Source organism: Macrobrachium nipponense, chromosome 5 (genome assembly GCF_015104395.2).
Source record: "Macrobrachium nipponense isolate FS-2020 chromosome 5, ASM1510439v2, whole genome shotgun sequence".
NCBI lineage: Eukaryota > Metazoa > Arthropoda > Malacostraca > Decapoda > Palaemonidae > Macrobrachium > Macrobrachium nipponense.
The window spans coordinates 28,879,719-28,899,577 of record NC_061107.1 but is presented as its reverse complement, the minus strand read 5'-3'; the positions used below and the strand labels follow the sequence as shown (position 1 = coordinate 28,899,577).

General features: G+C 43.7%; 1 protein-coding gene across 1 annotated transcript in view; it reads left to right on the top strand.

Annotated features, from left to right (window-relative positions):
* The window catches only part of LOC135215261 (golgin subfamily A member 6-like protein 22), a 147,829-nt gene that overhangs the window by 16,967 nt on the left and 111,003 nt on the right, over positions 1-19,859 (top strand). Inside the window, exon 5 of the mRNA XM_064249796.1 lies at positions 18,361-18,450. Coding sequence (XP_064105866.1) covers positions 18,361-18,450 — 90 coding nt within the window. The remainder of the gene's footprint in view (positions 1-18,360; positions 18,451-19,859) is intronic.

Genomic DNA, 19,859 nt, shown 5'->3' with positions numbered 1-19,859 from the left:
GATTTTCGGCAACGTTCAGTAGGATTCTTGCAAAGGCACTCATCAAAAGGACGCTCTTCAGGAAAGCGCAAGACAGGACTTCCTTTGCCATACTGCCAATAAATTTAAAGCTTTTTAGACCATCTGAAAGGGTTTTTCAGATGATAGATTTTGTTAGTTTCTAGTCGAGACTTTCCATGCCGATTGAACATCGTCGTTCTACCTACGTAAGCCCAGTCTCTTAACAGGATTCTTGTCCCTTCCTTGTTTGAGACGGGAATTTCGAAAAAATTAAAAAGGCTCGACTTCCTGGATTACGTTTTGTCAATTCAGTGACTTTCCCCCATTGACAATATACTATCGTTTTGTCAAGTAAGTGGGTCTCCCCTCATTGACAAAATATCTCTCTGTACCGTTAATGGGTTAGTTCTCATTGACAAACATCTCATTAACTTGATATTGCGTAGCGAATAAGGACAAGGTTCGGAAGAGCTCTCATTCCTCATTCGCAGACTCAGTACAGAAATAGACTTGTAGACTACGTCAATGAACGCTTATGTCCAGTATCTTAAGAAGCTTGAGCTGTCTGCTTCGATTCTCTAAGTTTTGTTCATGAAACTTGCCTGTCAGATATGTATGTAGCTGTATTTTCCGAATTCAGCTATATATATGTCTGCCAGGTAAGTATGAAAAAACTTTATTGTGATATATCATTTTTTTGCCTTGCGTTATTTTACTACTGGTTTGGTTCAAGTCATATACGCTTGCTGTAGTTACCACTTCGGAGGGCAACCGAGAGCTCTATTTGGCTATTATTTTAAGGACATTTAATCGTTACTCCCTGCAGCCTTCCGGGAGTTTCCGATTTATCTTTTTACGATGTATGGTAGTGTTCTGACGACACAAACGCATCTATATATTTAGCGTTGTCGGTTGCGCTTAAATATACCAGTTTCAGAGTCTTTCTGCTCAATAAATAACGGACCGATCTCTTCGTAGAATAGGGTAGCTGGCAACCCAGACATAAAGTTAGAGACGACGTTCGTAAGCTGCTGGCGGCTGCTGTCACGCTGTGTCTGACTCTGTCCTCCAGTCCATCCGATCCAGTAACAGATCGTGCGCTGTCATGCGCGGTAGGTTAGGTTACGTCTCTCTCTCCTGCGGGATTGACTGACTAACCTATCTCTGTGCTAGCGGTTGCGTCCTCTCCTGCGGGATTTGAACTGACTAACTGTTTATCTGTCCTACAATCACGGACTTTAGCCTACGATTGAGGGGATTTCTTTCGTGAATGAATAATAAACGTTGCATTCGTTTTGCTTACTATGTTCAACAGAGTTATCTCTTAATCCTTTCGGTTCTCGTTACCGCACGGTATAGAACTACGAGTCTACCGCAACATTGCACTTTTATATGCTCTCCTGCTTAGGCAACCGCACCCTTATTAGGGAAGTAAGCATACTCGGGGAGGGAATGGATGAGCTTGCTGGGGACCATTTCCTTCCTGAAGAAGTTTGTTTCCCCGAATAGACTGCAATGCAGACCACAGTTTTTTACTACGGGAAACTGAAATATTATTCAAGATCTAGGAATGACTTCTGGTACATCTCTCAGCGCGTCTATCACCTAAGGGATGAGAAAGAAAAAGGTGCCGGACCATATCTGGGTAGGGTTTCAGATGTCCTGGATCTTTAATCTGAAAGAAGTAAAAGCGATTTGGTAGTCCCTCCAGTCCTCGAAACGAGTTTTTGGGAACCAGTGGTCCAGATCAACTCTGATATTCTACAGCTCTCTCATATCTTAAGAAGTATCTTCTCTCGGTCCCTGTTCGAGTTTACGAGAAAGAGCCTATTATAACAACAGGCGTAGAATGTAACGATCATCTAGAGGTTCGTTACAGATTGCAAAAGTCCGTACGAATCGTCTCGATCGACGGCAGGCAGCAACGATAGATTACTAACATGCTAGGTATTTTTAATTAAGTGGTGTTCTTTTTATGGTTGTCTGAGAGGGTTATTTCCTCTTCAGTATGTGAAGTGTAATGTGTTACGTTAGCTTTGTGTGTGGTTCAGGTGGTCTAACTTATCCTAGCATGAATGCCCCTGGTAAGAGAGGGCTAGGGTTTCCTGTCAACAAATTGGTCCCGTCCAGTGTTAGACCCTTGTTGTTAGCTTTCTCAACAAACAGGTCACAATCCTAGTTGAGAGCTACTAAGGTTTAGCAGGCTAAAGAGGCAGGACCTACGAAGTCAGCTACCTTAGCAGGTAAGGAACTTAATAATAATTTTAAAAATTAGTTAATTTTTGAATTATGACGATGTTGCTGTCTGTGACCCACCTCCAAATGTGTCAATCAGCTATATATATACCTGCCAGGTAAGTGTCATGCATAAAAATGATATTGTTATGATACAATAAAGTTTATGCATACTTACCTGGCAGGTATATATAATTAAATTCCCACCCTCCTCCCATCAGGAGACAGGGTTCAGAGAAAATCTGAGGAAAACGGGAATAGTTCCAAGTACCAGCGCCACGGGAACGTGGGGGAGATCACCTGAATCTACCAGTGGTCTAGCGGTTGCCGAGAGTTTTGAAAATTCTGCCAGTAGCGAACAGACAACAGAGAATGTTGTTTGACAGATTTGCATCTGTCAAACAACCAAGAAAGACCTTTCACGATCATTGAGAGGGGTCTGGGAATCTCCGATTTAGCTCACCATAACTTACTTTATTTTTGGTCTCGCCTGTTTTCTCAGGAGTCCAGACACTCGGTGAGAGATCAGGCGGGACATATGAGTAGCCCATGAGTTTTTCTTATTGACGAAGTCGATTGTGGGACGACATTGGCTGCGTTGATACACCCCCCAAGGTTTGCTTAGATGAATCGCCCAGCAGTCCAGACACTCATCCTTCAGCTAAGAATAGTGCCTTTGCGTCTTCAGGGTACAACCTTACTGTCTTGATTCGTCTGACTGGTCAACTGGTTTTTGTTTCAAAAAACCTGACTTTAGTACAGACTTGTGCATTTCCGGATTGAAGCTTTCAATATGGAACTTAGACGTAGTCCTGAAGTTCTTGATGTCAAAGCATTCGAACCTCTCCTGCCTGTTAACTTCTTGCATGTGATCAGGAGGCCTTCTTCTAACCACCCTAGATACGACAAAGAGGGTTAGTAGTAGATTTTAAGCCATCGTCACAAGTGGTTTTGGCTTTAGAGACACCAAGGCGGTGTGCTCTCTAAGCCTTTCGTTATGGCCTAAGAATGGAAACCCTTTTTGTCCTTGGGCCAGGATCTTGAAGCAAGGATGGCACAAGTTAGTGCAGGAGCCAGAGAGAGTCCTGTGCCCTGTCAGGTCTCTCAAGTTTTATCTACTTAAAATCAAGAAAGTCGAAGTCCAGTCGGGCAATCTGCAGTGTTCCGAAAAAGACCAGAACTTGCCCATATCGAAGTACACCCTGGTTTTAGGGTTAAGGAGTTCTTTCAAAAAATGCTCCTTCATTGTGTTTGCACAAAGATTTGAATCTTTTTTATCTGAATGCCTCACGAGGTGAGGGCGCTGGCCTCGGAAGCATTTCAACAGAGCATGGCACTCAGCAACATCCTGAGTACCATGTTTTAGCGAAGCAACTCTGGGTTCACTTCACACTCCCTGCAAGATGTGAAGATGGCATATGAGATCTGCTGCTCGCTAGGGCCATACGTGTCTGCAGACACAATCTTGGGGGCAAGAAGTACCACTCATCCTATCCTGTAGAAAATGGTTAGGAAGAGCTCTTAATTTAGTTGTGGAGTCGCTGACAACGGCGACTTCTTAACTCTGAAGCCTTAGTTAACACACCATTAACTTTGGCTAGGTTGGTCATGTGGTGATATATATAATTATATATATATTATTTATTTTACTTCTTAGCCCTCATGGTATGGTCAATATGGTCTAGTCACATTGTGGTCACGCCCCCGTTGACAGATCATCTGGAGTGCACCAGCTATATAGGTCTCTACCTCGCTGGCAACTCTAGTAAAGCAGAAGCGACTTGGGTGACAGTAAATCACGAAGTCGGCTATGCTAACAGGTGGAACCAAGATGTAAATCATCTGCATGCATTTGTGTCCCCAAAATCCTTCTATTCTGTCCCTTTCCCACCTCCAACGGTGGGGTTCAAACTATATATAGTATCTGACAGGTAAGTTCATGAGCAAAATGATATTGTTATGATACAATAAAGTTTGTTCATACTTAACTGGCAGATATATATTATTCAAGTTCTACCCACCCACCTCCCCTCAGGGGACAGTGGAAATAAAAATTATGAATAGAAAATGGGAATGGTTCCTGATACCCGCCTCCCAGCGGCGGGAATGGGTACTAACCACCTGGCCGACCACTGCGTTTGTCGGAGTTTTTTAAATTCTTTTGTCGGACTTCAGAAAATACAGCTATATATATACCTGCCAGGTAAGTATGCATAAAACTTTATTGTATCATAACAATATCATATTTTCATTTAATTTATACCTTCTCACCACAGAACAAATACAGGGTGTGTGCTGATTGATTGTCACTTCACTCATAGATCTTTGTTTTTGTCACTGATTATTCTACCATCCAACTACTATGCATTTCAGGGACGGCAAGTCATCATTTTTCTCAAATATCTTTCAAACTAATTATTTGATAGAATTGGTACTTTAACACAGTGCACAAGGCACCTCACCCTAATTTTTGGTAATATAGTGCATCATCAAATGGTGTTAGTTAAGGCATTTACTCTTGATTTTTAAAGGCAAAGTCATATGAGTCAGCAGGAGTCAGTTACTGATCCCTTCCCACTCCCTCCTGCCCTCCCTTTCTCTCACTTTCTTTTTTAGCTGTGTTTCTCATTTCTCCCCCTATAATACAGTTTTCCCTGATATTTGTCAATGCCAGCAGATAGTCGGAGAGTTCATAATGAAAAGGATAGCAAGGTTTGACATAATGGCCATGATAATGGTTCAATTTTCCCCAACGTATTTATTTATAGTATCTTTTCTGGGCTTGACCTGTGTCGGCCTGTGAAATGGTTCCTTTGATACTATTTCTGAAGAATAACTATTGCTATTCATCCTAGAGAAAAAAGAAACAATATAATGCCAAGATAAATGGCTCGCTCACTTCTTATAGAAGTGTCGGTATAGTAAGGAGCGAGTGGAATCACCACCAGAGGTCCCTTGCCATTTAGCTTCTTCCTTCGACAAAACCCCGAACTACGGAGGAGCCGTGCTACAGCTCCCGGTCTACTACTACCGTGAGCGCCTCCGACGCCTGAGACTACATTCCTTTCGATAGCACGCGTTACACCAGACGTTAGAATTTTTTCGGTGCTGTGTTTCGCTCTATTTTGGATTATCTTTTGGATTATCTTTTATTTTCAAGATGTCTTCAGCTTCTGCTTCTAAGTTAAGTACTGTTTGGGGTTACTGATCTCATTTTATGATGATCTTCGTGTTTTATACATATTCGGAGCCTTATCGGCCGGTATGCCCCTCGACCGCATGGCGGTACGGGTTATCTCTTTCGGTCTTCCATACCGTTAGGGATTTCCCTTTTTCTCAGTACTTTAGATATGGTTACTTATACATAGTCTCTATATCTTTATGCAGTTAGTTTTTTAGTTAGGCCTCCACGGGGCACGCTCCGACCGCACGTTTCGGACCTTAGTCTAGCTACGCCTTACATTGTTAGGAGTTTTATCAGTCACGATTTGAGAGTCATATCATCTTAATTATTCTGATGTTCTCTCTTTCCTTCTCTAGTTCCTGATTACCATTAATAATATTATAGGTACTAGGTTGGCTAACATACACCATGCTTCGGTATGGCGATTAGCTTCCCTGTTATCATTTATTTTACCGTTAAGTTAGGCTTTCATACCCCAATTGTCGATTGGTGATTAGCCTGCCCCCCGTTTTCTTGAACTAGAGGTTAAATTAAGCTAACATACCCCTTTCTTCGGATCGGCGATTAGCCTAATTTTCTGTTTGCTTAGCTTCGTGTTCCCCGTGTTAGTCTAGCTTTAAGATATCGCTTTAATTTTTATTTGATTGATTATTATAAGTAATCCTATTTATATCAGTGATATTGATGTTGTTCCGACGGTTCTTCCCCACCTCATGTCTTTCACCGGGCTGGGAAGACCACCGGTTGATCGCGGTGAGCCACCCGGTTACGGGGTCCCCCTCCCGTCCCCCATTCCCCCCCTCCATACATTGCCATCCACGTCGATGGGTGATGACTCGTTTCTCACAGCTAGCGTCCGAGTCTGCATGAGAGGGGGTGACTCACGGGACTGGTGGGGATCTCCCCTCGCCCTACTGGTATTCTCACTCGTCGCGTGCCTCGGGGGCTCGGGACCTCCACCCCTTTCTTCTCCGTCCTTAACTGGCCGCTCAGGGGGAGGGCTCCCCTACCCCACGTTCTTCCCTACCCTTTCCCCCACCCCCCCAGTTCAGTCCAGCAGGTGTCTATCCGCCGCTACCGAACAGAGAGAGGGGGGGATCCACTGTTCCTATCCACTTGTAGTTGCACGAGTTCACTACGACATAAGGGGTTTTTGATTTGTTTTTATTTTGTGTTTATTTATGTTTAGAATCTTTTGCGTTACTCCGGGGGTTTTTTTTATTTCCGCCTCTCGACTATCCCTTGCTTCGTTAGAAGTTTGACATTGCTCCTCACTCATATTAATTAACTCGGGCCATACGGAGAACTCCGGGCTAGGGCCCTACGGAGTCTATTTTTAGTCATATGACAAGTGAGCTTAGGCAAAGGCAGAGACTTTCATCCCCCCTCGTAACTTTTCTACGTAATATTCATACGTAGATCTCTATCCGTCGGTCCTACTCCGGCACCCACGGATAGTTTGCATATTATACCACCGGAGGTTGTCATTGGTACTCATGTATCCTTTGACTTACAGATGTTGTGCCAGGAGATTGGGTGCAATGCCATCCTCCAAGACCCGTGCGGCCATATAGTATGCCGTTCTCATGCAGGATGTGCAGTGAAAAAAGTGAGGATTTTATCGTTTGGCATCATGAAGCTTGCCAACCTGCTACTTGCTAGTAGGAGATGCCTCACTAGTAGTAAGTTTCTTAGCACTTTCTTCATTCATTCGTCACCTGGAATAATTGTTGTTATATTATACCTTTCACATATGAGACACATATTCATATAATCTCAACACAACAGACATTCCTCCCCTATCCTCTCCCTAACTCTAGACCCTTTTTTACAGGGTTCTGATGAAGAAAAGAAGAAAGCTTTGTCGACTCTCAAAGCTTGGGTAGGGGGTTTTGGCCGGAATTCGAAGGGCCGCCCCTACATTCTTACCCAGGATATGGCGGACCTAGTATTCCCAGGAGCCAAGAAATAAAGGATCAGTGGTGGACTCGATAGCAGCCGCCCCTTTGCTGGCCGACCTTCAAGTCATGATCTCCCTACAGGAGGGGGATTTCCCAGAGGACGTTGCAGAAGACGTTGCGGCAATGAACCTCGACGTCGAACCCATGGCTATTGACTCCATGGGTACAGGTAAGGGTGTAGTAGGGGCAGCTTCTGTGGGTTCTCAGGGCCCTTTCCTGAATTCCCTTTCTCCATCACCTTCTACTGATCCTTCTACTTCCACTTCTTTCCGGGGCTTCACTGAAGAGCAGCGGTCTGTCCGTCCTAAGGCTACTTCAGTGATCCCCAATGGCTAAGATGACCGAGGAGAAAACTTAAAAAGTCTCTCCCCAAGAAATTGGTCATCCTGACAGACACTGTAACTCCGGCTCACGACCCCGGATCAGTTAGGTCAAGGGAGGCCTCTTCCTCTGCGTCGAGGTCCCCCAAACATAGATCACGTAAGGATCGGCTCAAGTCCCCTCCCTCTTTTTGATCCCGAATCCTTTTCGGCTAACATTCTGGAGCAGGTGGGAGTGATCGTAGGGCCTTGGTTGACAACAAGGTCGGCTCGGTGCTCTCCCAGCTCTCCAATTCTGTTACGTCTTCCGGCCAGGTCAATCCAATCGCTGGCGGAACGGCTGGCCGCAGGAGGGAATGCCATCGCCGGGATCCAAACCTCGATCGCGGCAGGTTCCCCTCTATCTGTGCCACCTTCTCCTCTTCTAATGCCAGATTCCAGCCAACTGCCGGAATTCAAGGCGGCCAACCCTTGGAGGATCGCTTCGTATGCCCCGTTTGTCAACGGAATGTTGACAATCGAAGGCATAAGGAACTCGAAGGCGTGAGGACTTCGAGTTCCACCCCAGAGACCTTCAACCACCATTCATTGGCTACGTCCGACTAACGGAAGCAGCGATGATGAGAGAGGACAAGGTTCCCAAGGAAACAGTGATCCTTCCGAGGGAACAGGCACAGCAGACTCTAATGAGAAGTCTGGAGAATGGGGGTGTGAAAACACCCGCATCACAGCCTTTAGGAGTCCTTTCACACCATTTTTACTCCGGTGGAGGGACTCCGCTACCACTGACCCTTAAGGTAGTGGAAGCAACCGTTTCAGGCCGCCCTGAAAAAGCGGCGAGCCCGTGCCTCAACTACGAGAGACGGAACCCAACCCCCTCTCTCTTAGTCCCAGGCTCGAGACGTACTTCGAGGACAGTTCCTACTTTCTCAGTAGGAAAACTAAAGGCGACTGTGCCACCTCTCTCTTTAGTGAGAGACTCCCCCAGGTTGTCGGACTCTCCAAATCATCCAGATGGAGTACGACGCCCGGACTAGGCTCGCGAGATCCCTTTCCTCCATGACTATGGCGGAGATGACAGCTCTTGTATACCAACAAGAGCCGTTATTTAAAGTTTGGCTAAAGGTCTGCTGCACACCATGCAGTGTGACCTTTACGACTTCCTCATAGCCAGGAGAATTGTAGGAAGCACGTTCTGGCGAAAGCTACTATCCGCCATGAACCGAATAAACTGATTGCTTTCCTCAATTTGGGGTAACGGACCTCTTTCAGCACCAGTAGTAGCAGAAGTCCTTCATGAGGCTTCTAAGGTAACCAGTGCCTCAAAGTCAGGTGGGACTGGTAGCAAAGCGGAGCAGGAATCTTCTGGTCCTAACCCAAGGAACAAGAAGAACCAAGGAAGTTCTCTCCCTTCCAGCCTTCTCAACAAACGTTGGTTCAGGCAGTCCCAGCATCACAAGGGCAACCATCGTCGAAGGTCAACAACAATACCTTGTTCTGACCCCTCAGTCCCAGCAATCTCACCCTCTCTTCTTCCTTTTGCTGTCTCGCCAGCCTACAATTCCAACTATGAAAGCCAGAACTTTCAGGCTTTCAATAGGTTTGCGAGAGGCAGCAGAGCAAGAGGTGCCTCTCGATTCAGAGGATCCGCAGGGCTGCTAACAGAGGAAGAGGTTTCCGAGGAGCAAGAGGTGGCCGCCCCTCGGCAAACCAGCAGTGAGAGTCCCAAGGTAAGAGGGAGGCTGTACCTCTTCCGCAGCGGTGGGGTTCAGCCCTTGGGCTCAAAAGTATAGTAACAAAGGGACTAGGTTGGACGTTGGCTAGAGGGCCCTCCCTCCAACCAACAGTTCTATCAAGCACCACCAACAGAATTGGTTGATAGAGTATACCGAAGACCTCCTTCTCAAAGGAGTAGTCTCAAGAGTCACAATTAAATTTCAAGGACGCTTGTTCAGCGTGCCAAAGAAAGACTCGTAAAAACCGAAGAATCATCTTAGACTTGTCCCATCTGAACTTATTCATTCATTGCGACAAGTTCAGGATGCTGACCGTTTCGCAGGTACGGACCTTACTTCCCCGTGGGGCCGTCACAACCTCTATAGATCTTACCAGATGCCTACTATCATGTTTCCCATAGCCAGACACTTCTGTCCATTCTAGGCTTTTCAACAAACTAGGCAACAGATCCTACTCCTTCAAGGTAATGCCATTCGGGCTCAACATAGCCCCCAGGATCTTTACCAAATTGGCGGAAGCAGTAGTGCAAGAGCTAAGGAAACAGGAATAATGTTAGTGGCGTTATCTGGACGATTGGCTTATTTGGGCAAAGAACCCCAAAGAATGCAAAAAAGCAACAGTCAGAGTGATCAAATTCCTGGAACATTTAGTTTTCAAACAAATAAAACAAAACCAAGTCCAGACTAACACCAGAATCTCGATTCCAGTGGTTAGGCCTTCAGTGGGACTTACAATCGCACACTCTATCAATTCCGTCGTTGAAAAGGAAAGAAATTGCAACAGCTACAAAACAATTTCTCAACGACAACAACATCCAGGAGGTTGCCAGAGAGGGATCCTGGGCTCACTCCAGTTTTGCATCAGTCACAGACGTTCTGCTCAGAGCCAAACTCAAAGATATAAACAGAGTACAGAGTATGGCGCTCAAGAGCGAATTGCAGATCACGGGACAAACTAGCCTCTATCCCAGCGATCTTACGGAAACGTCTCCGTCCCTGGACGGAGACAAAGAACCTTTCAAAAGCAATTCCTCTACAGTTTCCCCCTCCATCATTAGTGATCCACACAGACGCCTCACTAACAGGGTGGGGAGGATATTCCCAGTACGAAAAAGTTCAAGGAACTTGGTCGTTAACATTCCGCCAGCTACATATCAATGTACTGGAGGCCATGGCAGTATTCCTCACACTGAAACGGCTCCGTCCGCCCAAGAACTCACATTTCAAATTAGTTCTGGACAGTGCAGTAGTAGTACACTGCATCAACAGGGGCGGATCCAAGTCAAGCCACTTGAACATGTCATGATAGCCATCTTTTCTGGCAAGCAACAAAAAAAATGGCACCTGTCAGCCACTCACCTGGCAGGAGTCAAGAACGTAGTAGCAGACACTCTATCGCGCTCCGCTCCGTTGGAATTGGATTGGACACTGGACAGGAGTTCATTCAATTGGATCAGTCTACAAGTCCCCGGACTCCAAGTAGACCTCTTCGCCACGGAGTCAAACCACAAACTCCCTTGTTACGTGGCACCCAACCTCGATCCTCTAGCATACGCTACGGATGCAATGATCCTCGATTGGAACGAATGGAAGAATATTTACCTCTTCCCTCCGGTGAAACCTTCTCATGAAAGTTTTAGACAACTCAGGACATTCAAAGGCCAAGTAGCTCTAGTAGCTCCCAACTGGCCCAAGAGCAATTGGTTCCCTCTACTCCTAGAGTTGAGACTCCGACCACTACGGATTCCCACCCAGAACTAACCCAGTTAGTGCAAACTCAGACTGTGTCCGCTTCCTCAGAATTCAGAAAACCCTAACTTTATGGATTTTCTGAAATGCGCAGCCATGAGGAATGCAGAAATTGATCCCCAGAATATCTATTCTTGAATCAGATAAAAGAGAATCTACTCTCCGGCAATAATGATTCATCTGTCAAGAAACTAGCAGAGTTCCTTAAGTTGTCAAATTCTCAAGTCATGACAACGAACCTAGCCATAACTTTCTTCAGATCATTGTTTGAGAAAGGCTTAGCAGCAAGCACTATCACTATGACCAAATCAGCTCTTAAAAAGATCTTCCAATTTGGTTTTAGCATAGACCTTACGGATTCGTACTTTACGTCCATACCAAAAGCTTGTGCTAGATTAAGACCATCAACAAGACCTAAATCAGTCTCTTGGTTCTTAAATGATGTCCTCAAACTGGCCTCGGACATTAACAATGACTCTTGCAATTATATATCCCTCCTGAGGAAAACCCTATTCTTATTAAGTTTAGCCTCCGGAGCTAGAATATCAGAACTGTCAGCTTTATCAAGGGAACCTGGCCACATTGAGTTCCTCCCCTCAGGGGAAGTCCTCTTATCCCCAGATCGCCATTTTCTAGCCAAAAATGAAGACCCACAGGACAGATGGTCCTCGTGGAAAATCCTACCACTACCTCACGACATTTCCCTTTGTCCTGTCAACTCATTAAAAGCCTACCTAAGCAGAACAACTCTGAAATCTTCAGGCCCATTGTTCATTAGGAAGGAAGGTGGTACATTTATCCCTAAACCCAAAAGGGATCAGGCAACAAATTTTATACTTCATTAAACAGGCCATCCAGAGTCCTTTCCTCGGGCCCACGTGTTAGGGCGGTGGCCACATCTATTAATTATTTCCAACACATGAATTTTGACGATCTTAAGAAGTATACAGGCTGGAAATCTCCGACAGTTTTCAAACGGCACTACCTAAAACCCTTAGAAGCCCTCAAATTTCCAGCAGTGGCAGCTGGAAACACAGTTTCTCCTGATTCTTAATTTTTACTATAACTTCTTGTAGCCTTCCCTTCTACCTGCCTCATTGCACCCTTACTTAGTTTAGTCGCCTCCATGTATTGGGTTACCTTGAGTTTGCTTTTGTTCATCATTCTAATTGGATTCAGTTCCATTCTTTTGTATATATCAACTTATATCCTGTCTTTGCCTAACCTTTATTGTTATTGTTTGTTGTTAGGCTAACTAATTTTAAGTTATAACCTGTGTTTTAGGGCTTATACTTCCCTTAGGGTAAGACTGTAATTTTAGTTGATTATTATACTATTAACCTTACAAGTGTTTAACTTTACCTTCTTAATTTATCTGTACTGTTCCTCAAGCTTTGGTGTTAGCATTCTCTGGTACTATTTCACAGGCCGACACAGGTCAAGCCCAGAAAAGAAAAGGGATTTTGACGAAGGAAAAATCTATTTCTGGGCAACGACCTGTGTCGCCCTGTGAAACCCCACCCTGTAGTTAGATTATCCTCACCCAGCTTACCCCAAGCTTGGAGGCTATCTTCAGGAATGACGTCTCAGGCGTCGGAGGCGCTCACGGTAGTAGTAGACCGGGAGCTGTAGCATGGCTCCTCCGTAGTTCGGGGTTTTGTCGAAGGAAGAAGCTAAATGGCAAGGGACCTCTGGTAGTGATTCCACTCGCTCCTTACTATACCGACACTTCTATAAGAAGTGAGCGAGCCATTTATCTTGGCATTATATTGTTTCTTTTTTCTCTAGGATGAATAGCAATATTTATTCTTCAGAAATAGTATCAAAGGAACCATTTCACAGGGCGACACAGGTCGTTGCCCAGAAATAGATTTTTCCTTCGTCAAAATCCCTTTATCAGGTAATACTACCGTAATGATAAGAGGCTATCTAAAGGCTTGAGCACTCACAAAAAGTATATATTCACTGCATAATTGAAGGAGACAAATTTTTCATTGCTGTCATGGCTGCCATATTACTTTGTCTGCATCATTGCAGAAATGCATTTGCAATATGGCTCCTAACCATATAGAAAATGGAGAAAGCTGACAATAGAATAAGGACCAATCACAATAGTATTGATACTTCATAACACACTCACACAAAAAGCACATCCCTATTGGTCAATCAGTCAATCAATGTATCTATTATCTATATCATTATCTATTACTTTGTCTATATTTAATCCTTGTAGTGTATACAGTAGTGCCTCAGGTTACAAAATAATCTGTTCCGAAGCAGCCTTCATAACCTAATTTTTTTGTATCTAGAACTAAGTTTTACGTGTAAATTGCCTAATTCGTTCCAAGCCCTATGAAAACACAACAGTAAATTTTATTATAAACCTAAATTGACCAATAGATAATGAAATACAACAATTTTGACCATTCAATACCTAACATAACCATGACTGTACTTGTAAATAAAGTGTATTAGTGTACAGGGTACAAGAAATACTGTACGTACATGTATGTACATATGTAGTAAAATGTGGAACCTTACCTTTTGAGTGAGAGAGTTAATTTCTGCCGTTGTCATGGGTCGTCCTCCTCCTCCTCGCTGCTGCTAGAGAACTGTTCTTGAATGACATTATGTTGCATGGCCTCCAACTCCTTCAGGTCATCCGTTGTAAGCTCCTCTTGGTGCTCCTCGAGAAGGTCATTGATGTTGTCCTCGTCAACGACCAGCCCCATGGACTTGCCGAGTGCAACGATCTTGTCAAGATCTGTTTGCGAAACAGTTTCAGGATCGTCAACTGTTCTTGAATCTGCAGCACCAGCTTCGCCCACATCGAATCCCTCGAAGTCTCAGGTGGATAAGGCATCAGGCCAGAGCTTCCTCCACGAAGAATTCAAGGATCGCCTCGAAACCTCCTGCCAAGCTTGATCGATGAGTCAGATGCATATCACAACATCGAAATGCTCCTTCCAAAATTCACGCAAGGTGAGGATTGTGGTATTGGTGATGTAGAAACATCTCTTGAAAAGATGTTTTGTATACAGCTTCTTGAAGTTCGATATCACTTGCTGGTCCAAGGGTTGGAGGAGAGGGGTGGTGTTAGGCAGAAGATATAGAACCTTGATAAAAGAATACTCCTCTAGGATATCTTCCTCGAGGCCAGGAGGGTGAGCCGGGGCATTGTCCAACAACAGCAGACATTTCAGAGGGAGGCGCTTCTCTTCCAAGAACTTCTTTACTGTCGGGCTGAAACACAGATTTACCCACTCGGTGAACAAAAGTCTCATTACCCAGGCTCTCGCATTAGCCCTCCACATCACTGGAAGCTTCTCCTTTAACACTTTGTGGGCCTTGAAGGCTCGAGGAGTCTCTGAATGATAGACAAGTAGGGGCTTCACCTTGCAATCCCCACTGGCGTTGGAACAAAGTGCAAGCGTAAGCCTGTCTTTCATAGGCTTATGCCCTGGTAGCTTCTTCTCTTCCTGCGTGATGTACGTCCGACAAGGCATTTTTTTTCCAAAAAAGGCCAGTCTCATCACAGTTGAAGACTTGCTGAGAACTGTAGTTTGTTGATCATCATCTCGTTGAACGTCTTAATAAAGGCTTCGGCCGCTTTCGTGTCCGGGCTGGCCGCCTCCCCATGCCGCACTACCGAATGGATGCCAGTCCGTTTACGGAATTTTTCGAACCACCCATGAGAAGCCTTGAAGTCTGGGGTTGGCATTGATGTCCCTTCTCCTCCGTCGTCTTCAGCCTGGGCAATCAAATCGCCGAAAATGGCGCTGGCATTGTCGCAGATTGCCGTTTCTGTTATCATATCGCCAGCGATTTCTTTGTCAAAATAGTCATGCCCTTGGTAGGTGTAGCTACTTTGATGGCTTCCTTCTGCTTAAGGATGGTGCCTATTGTCGACGGATTTCGGCCGTATTCCTTAGCGATCAGACTCAATCGCATGCCAGCTTCATACTTTTTAATTATCTCCATCTTTGTCTCCAAAGAAAGCATCCTCTTCTTTCCGTGAATTTCAACTTTCTTGGGACCCATGACTACGTATATACTGTACGTAATTAAGTTATGTAGTATACGTATGTGGTAAAGTTCTCACACAACACGATAAAGTAGTACTACAACGAAATCACTAACGAATTTACATTAATAAATGAAATCGTATAGAACGAACGAATTCCGCGTGCTTAAGATAACTATGCTGCTGCCGAGTGGCCGAAAAAGCACGCCGCTACGTAGATGCATGGGAGAGATGCTGACCAATAGGAGAGCAGGATCTTATGGCAGTGACTAGCATCAGGAACCAATGGGAGAACGGGAGGATGGTGGCGAGTCTACTCAGTTGGCAGCGCGCGAGTTTTAAAATTGTTATCGGTGGTGCGGGCGAATCTCGGGACTTTACAGCAACAACCTTTCGTATCCTGAACTATTTTTGTATGTAGAGCCAAAAAATCTTTGTATTTGCTTTCGTAACTCGAATTTTTCGTAAGTTGAGCCTTTCGTATGTCGAGGTACCACTGTATATATATCTATATATATACAGTCAGTCCCCAGTTATCTATGGACTCGGTTATTGGCGATCCAGTTTTATGGTGCTTGTCTAGTGTCATAAAATCCGCAATTTATGGCGCCATAAGGGTTCTTATGGTGCACCATTAGGGTTCTTATGGCGCACCATAAGGGTGCTTATGATTCCATAAATCACTGAGTTTTGGTTAATGGTGGTTTTCGCTTACTGGCACACTCCCGGGAATGGAACCCCCGCCAATAACCGGGGACTACGTATTTTAAACAAACAAAATTTATCCCTTAATTTTTTTGTTTAACTCGTTAAAAAAAAGTTTGAAGGCAAAGCTGTAAAATATGTCAGGATATGACAGGATGGGGAGTGTTACCAATTAGAAAGTCAAAAGATTCTTACATAATTCTCTCTCTCTCTTGTTCGTAGTTAGCGCTAACACATTTTAGAATCTATGTACGTATTAATATTTTGCAACCTACTATTTCTTTGTACAACTTTACCTGTACAGAAGATAGTTTTAACTGATCTAATTTTACCTGTACATACCGTCTACAAACTGTAAATGTGTCATTCTAAAACATTGACACATAACTAAGAGTTGTATGTCCAAATAATAAGCACCATTTGTTCATGAACATGAATTTCAAAACAAAGCAAAAGGGACAGAATAAAGTTCTTATAAACAAGGTTGAGAAGACTTCTAAAAATAGATCAGTCGAAAGGGGTAAGAAAGAAATAGTATATGTAATCTTCACACACCTATATTTTTAAGTCATCCATTTATTTCTTTTTTTTAAGGATAATGTATTAAGCTAACTTTTAAGTGAAATTACAGCAACTTTAATACTTAGGGTGCATGATTAGGGTCATATTTAGTGTTTAAACTCTAGAAGTAAGCATTTATTAGCATTTTTAGAGACCATGCCAAATTTTCACGAGGGATCTAGGACCTAACCTTGTGTAAGTTCGGGATATAACTGTGTACTCAGGTTTATCGAAACCTCGAGTTACCTTTACCAGATTCATGGAATTACCTCTACCAATTGGTATCTCCTTCTTCTGTTCGAGTTTCCTCGGACACTCGAGTAGAGGTAGGGAGCAGCTGATGATTGATTCATTCGTGACCTGGGAGTCCCAGGTGTGCGAGTCTCAAGCGGGACTCGTATTGCCATGGGTACTCTGGCTTTCTTGAAACCCTGAGTTGCCCTTACCAGTATCATGGAGTTACCTTCATGCACTGGTATATGTTTCTTCTATTTGGGTCTCCTCTGACACCTGAGTAGATGGAGTAACCGATGATTGATTCACTCGGGAGCCCCAGGTGGACGAGTCTTGAGCAGGACTCGTATTACCATGGGTACTTTGGTTTTCTTGAAACCCTGAGTTTCCCTTACTAGCATTGTGGAGTTCGTCCAGGGACTAGTACATATAATCTTTCTTCTGCTTAGGTTCTTTGGGCACTCAGTTAGAAAATGCAATTGATTAGCAATCCTTTCATGATTCAGGAGCTTAGGTGCACAAGTCTCAAGCCTGGGTGCTCAGCTCGAGCTTATGTGATCTGCTTGGGATTTGTGTCAAAGTGCACTTGTCTTGGGACTCTAGTCTTTACCAATACCAAGGATTCACTGTGAGGGCTCACCCTTGGCATATTCTTGCATAGGAAAGGTGCCAGGGTCCCAGGCAGGTGATGCAAACCCACAGGTAAGCTCACCTGGAAAAGGAGGTCTGCTTAGTCTTCTTGTCTGTAGAGGCCTAGGCCTTCAACCAGGCTGTATGGCACTCAGAAGAGATGAGGTTTTGTCATGCTTCCCAAAACTGGTTGCAAGACTTTTGTCACATTCAGTGTCATTTTAAACTGGTTAGGCAGGTCATGCAGATGAGCCTAGATAACTGAGCACCCTGTCTATAATCTTATTTAGATTAATAGATGCAAGTCCTTCCCTCTCTCTAGCAAGTGGAGAGAGGGGGTGATGATAAATCAAACCCAATTGTTACCCTATTTTTAATGTTTTGAATGCTGCTCTGTGTTCATCCAAGCCTTTTTTGAAGCAAAGTTGCTGTACATGTACATACATTAATTCGAAAGGTCCATAAGTCTAGCAATTGAACACAGTCATTCACACTTTGCTCTTATGTGATCCAGAAGAGTCCCAGGTGAGGCGAACTCCATTCAATTCAGAAGCTTACAGAGAATCTTCCCTCCAAGAAGTAAGATGTCCTATTGTGAAGGACTGATGATTTGTATATTTTGTAGGAACAAATGACAAATTTTAAGAGCAATTTATATTTTTCCTAAGTATACAAACCTTAGGTCTTTTACAGTTTTATGCCCACCTCAGTCACCCCTCATTCTGCTTCTAGGGCCAAAAGGCAAAGTGAGTGTATACTGACTGGGTGGGCGGGACTCCCACCCATAGTCAGTAGTTAACTAGTATGTACTTCATCATCTTGTTTAAAGTTAAATGATTGTTTTCCAGCTGTGCCGAAATAATTCCTATTGTAAAGGACCTCAGGTTTGTATATGTAGTTCAAAATTTAATATGACAGGATGAAAAATACAAATTACTTTTAAAATTTATCATTTATTTTGTTCTATTTTTTATGTGTTAATTTGTAACTGTCTTTTGTTTAATCATGAATATTTTCATAGGAGGCCTTCAGCAAGTTTCGACATGGTGACGCAATAACAAGAGATTCCCGGAAAGTTATTAAGAAATGGAGTGGAACACCTCCACCACAGGTAAATAGCCCAGTGTTATACTATGTTTAGAGTTAATAATTTATATGGTACCATATCCATGGAATTCTATGAATAAGATAAGCAGAATACTATCTACTACAAAATTGTGTAGATAATTTCTATATTTGTGCTGCTTTGGCGAGAGTTAAAAATTTGTTTGTTTCACCCCAAACCTATTACTCACAACTAATACATGGACTTTGTGTGAGTCCAACTTGCTCTTTTAAGAGAAAAGAACGGTAGTGCTAGCCATTATTATGGCATATGGATTCTTGGATCAAAACAGTTAAGTACATAGCTCACTTTTCATTTGTCCAGCACACTGCACACAACTTATTAAGTTTCCAAGAGCTTGCTTATTTCTTTAGGGCTTTCTCATTCTCTTGTATCATTGAAATCACTTAATGCTATAATTCATTTACATTATCCATCAGCTCATTTTTGTTGTAAAGGAAAGTTATTGAAAACTCTTCTGCAATGTACTAGATATCTTTGTTACCAATTTGAGTTTTGTTCATGAAACTTACCTGTCAGATATATATATAGCTGTATTCTCCGACGTCCGACAGAATTTCAAAACTCCCGGCACACGCAGTGGGCGGCCAGGTGGTTAGTACCCATTCCCGCCGCTGGGAGGCGGATATCAGGAACCATTCCCATTTTCTATTCAGATTTTTCTCTGTCGCCGGTCGGTAAACTACTGTTTACAGACCTCCGCCTAGGATTTTGAAACTTCTTGTGCTAACTTGAGTATTCTGATTGACTTTTGGTTTTGATTTGGCTTGTTGGCTTGGCATACGTGATAGTGGATTTGATTTGGATTTTGGCTTTGACTTTTCTTTGATTACGATGTCTGGATCTAGCCCTGCTAGCTTCAGGGTGTGTGAGGTGCAGGAATGTAAGGTGAGGTTACCGAAAGCTTCGGCAGACCCTCATTCGGTGTGCTCGAAATGTCGAAGTCATGTATGTATGTTGAATGATAGATGCATCGAGTGTGAGCAATTGACTGAGGTTGAGTGGAAGGCATATGATTCTTACGTGAAAAAGCTTGAGCGTGATAGAATCAGGAGGTCTTCCTCTAGAAATGCTTCTGTGAATAGAAGTCAGGGTAGGATTGTATCTCCATTAAATCCTCCTGTAGATGTAATTCAACCTAATCCTGTTGTATTGCCACCGAACAATCAGGAAGTGTCTACGAAAGGAAATGTATTATCTACGATTATGGAGTCGATTCACGCCCTGGAATCGAAAGTGATTGCTCTACAATCAAACGTGTCTAAGTGCAATGATAGTGTTAGTGCATCTAGTGTTGTGGAGGGGGAGTCAGATCGGTCCCATAATTCCTCCAGCCTAGGCCCCCTGCCAGGACTCCCAGGCCTTAGGAGAGGGCAAGCCGAAAGCCGAAGGAG